This window comes from Condylura cristata, unplaced genomic scaffold, assembly GCF_000260355.1.
Source record: "Condylura cristata isolate star-nosed mole 26May11 unplaced genomic scaffold, ConCri1.0 scaffold00012, whole genome shotgun sequence".
Taxonomy (NCBI): Eukaryota; Metazoa; Chordata; class Mammalia; order Eulipotyphla; family Talpidae; genus Condylura; species Condylura cristata.
Genome location: NW_004567113.1, coordinates 9400766 through 9403401, shown reverse-complemented (window position 1 = coordinate 9403401; position 2636 = coordinate 9400766). Strand labels below are relative to the sequence as shown.

The 2636-nt window shown below is 36.4% G+C and overlaps 1 protein-coding gene across 1 annotated transcript in view; it reads left to right on the top strand.

Moving 5' to 3' along the window:
• DSPP (dentin sialophosphoprotein) overlaps window positions 1-711 on the top strand; it is a 5348-nt gene extending 4637 nt beyond the window's left edge. Inside the window, exon 5 of the mRNA XM_004681420.1 lies at window positions 1-711. This exon is cut by the window's left edge and continues 1 nt beyond it. Coding sequence (XP_004681477.1) covers window positions 1-711 — 711 coding nt within the window.
• Window positions 712-2636: the final 1925 nt, after the last annotated feature.

Genomic DNA, 2636 nt, shown 5'->3' with positions numbered 1-2636 from the left:
AGTAGTGACAGTAAATCAGACAGCAGTAAGAGTAGTGACAGCAGTGAAAGTAGTGACAGCAGTGATAATGACAGTAGTGACAACAGTGACAGTAGTGACAACAGTGACAGCAAATCAGACAGCACTAAGAGTAGTGACAGCAGTGACAGCAGTGATAATGACAGCAGTGATAGTAGTGACAGCAAATCAGATAGCAATGACAGCAGTGATACTAGTGACAGCAAATCAGACAGCAGCAACAACAATGATAGCAGTGACAGTAGTGACAGCAGTGATAGTGACAGCAAATCAGACAGCAGTGACAGCAGTGATAGCAACAGTAGTGACAATAGTGATAGTGACAGCAAATCAGACAGCAGTGATAGCAGCAACAGCAGTGACAGCAAATCAGACAGCAGTAATAGCAGTGACAGCAGTGAGGGTAGTGACAGCAGTGATAATAGTGACAGCAGTGCTAGAAGTGACAGTAGTGATAGTAGTGACAGCAATGACAACAATGACAGTAGTGACAGCAGTGGTAGCAAATCAGACAGCAGTGACAGCAGTGAAAGTGACAAAAACGACAGCAGTGAAAGCAGTGACAATGCATCTGACAGCAGTGATGAGAGTGGCAGTCAGAGCAAGTCTGGCAATGGAAAGCGCACTGGAAGTGACAGCAGTGATAGTGACAGTGAAGGCAGTGATAGTAATCACTCAACCAGTGATGATTAGACCAAAGGAAGCCTGCCAATTTCCGTTGTGAAATTTTGGTGAGTTCTTAATAGGAAATAAAGATTTCCATGAAAGCAAAGGAGAGAAATAAACAAAAGACATGTGAAAGGTGAACGTCCACTGAAACACCTTGGGGAAGTCAAATGGTCAGATTTCAAGCAAAGTCCTAATTTCATCAGGGAGAGAATCTGGTGCATGAGGTTTGGTGGTACATGCATGATAAAATATATCCTGAAATATTTTGTTAAAAGTGTAAATCTAAGCCTAAAAGAACAAACAAAATATTCTTTAATACTTTACGTAGAAACCTCAGATCATCTTGTACCACAAGACAATTTCAGTTTAAATGCAGGGTGCTGTAGAGAATGTAGCAAGTAAACACATCTCATAAACTCCCATGGTGTCACCTCAGCCCCTCAGTGATAAGTGTTTTCTGGATAGATGATGTGCTTACTGCTCAGTAAAAGGTGCTGTTAGCATGCTATCCAGGTTGGCTACTGATTCATTTGCTTGTTTTAAGGAAAAAATAAATGAAATGTACAATATGCAAAGAATCAAAGCAACTATTTCATCTACCTGAACCTTGGCAATGATCTTTGTAATTACTGACTAGAACAATTATGAATTATGGAAATGCTAAAGAGTACTAGCCAGAAAAGACTTCAGAGATTGTTTGAATAACAACACCTGATGTTAACATTTCAGCAAACTACTGGTAATAAAAACTATAAAAATGAAGTCCATAAAATTAATGACAAAGCTGATTCAGTGCTTAGAACAGAGTCTTGCTTCCAGCAACCACTCCTGAAATATGAATAAATGTATGTATGATGACTGAATAACTCTTGGGGTGTGGTTCACTTTTTAAACTCTAAGGGCAGAACTTTGTTAACTGGCCTTAGTTATTTTTCTTCTATATCAGTTTCACCAAGTCAAACTAGGTTCACATTTCCCTTTTAAATCTCTACATGCCAAAATTGCCAAGAGATTCCCACCCCACAACGAATCATTTTTAAAAAGCAGAAAGTTGCTGATAGATAATATGTTGGAAAACTTCATATATATAGCAGAAGTCGTTCATATATATAACACAGGTATCCAGGTTTTGCATAAAGGAGGGTTATTCGGTTTGAAGATGAAGCGCAACATGAGAATATTAAAGATGTTTGAGACAAGAGAGTTATTTAATAGGTTAGATATTTACTATCTAGATACTTAATAAGAGAGTTATCATCCCAAATAGGATTTTTTGTGAATGCAAAAGGTGCTATGGGTAATAAGACAAGGACAGAGGTGTAAATTGGATTGTCCAGTGGAATCAGGAGGTCCATAATCATAAAACTGTAAGGTGTTTTTCTAGATTAATAGTGATAATTTGCAATTTCCATCTTTCTCAACTCAGGTCATTTAAAATTGTGTCTAATTCAAGGGTAAAAATCTATAGGGAAGTTCTGAATGCAACATCTTTAATTTTCAACCAGTCACTAGTTGACTATTTATATTCTAATATTAGGTATATTTTACAGAAAGATCTTTGGTAGGTTTTTCCCCCTGCCTCTTTCTTCTATTATTCAAACTTTTTAGTTATCAACACTACAAGTGGTGTTGCTGAAATTTTTTAAAACACTGCATAAACTGTTTGGTAAGTCATAATTCTATAACAATCTTAAGCTTATACTACATCAAAATCATGCAAATGACTCTAAACTTTCTTCCTTAAAATATGGTCTAGATTTTTCACCCCATTATGCTTTGGATTTTGTTGTTGTTGTTGTTGTTGTTTTAATTTGTAAAGTGGACTTCTAGTAACTTTCTCATCTACTTCAAAAGGTTATTGTGAGTTGTCAGGCAATGGATGTGAAACTGTAAAATGTATACGATATGTAAATGAAAGAGATAATGTTTCTTGGTGTTATAATAAATAT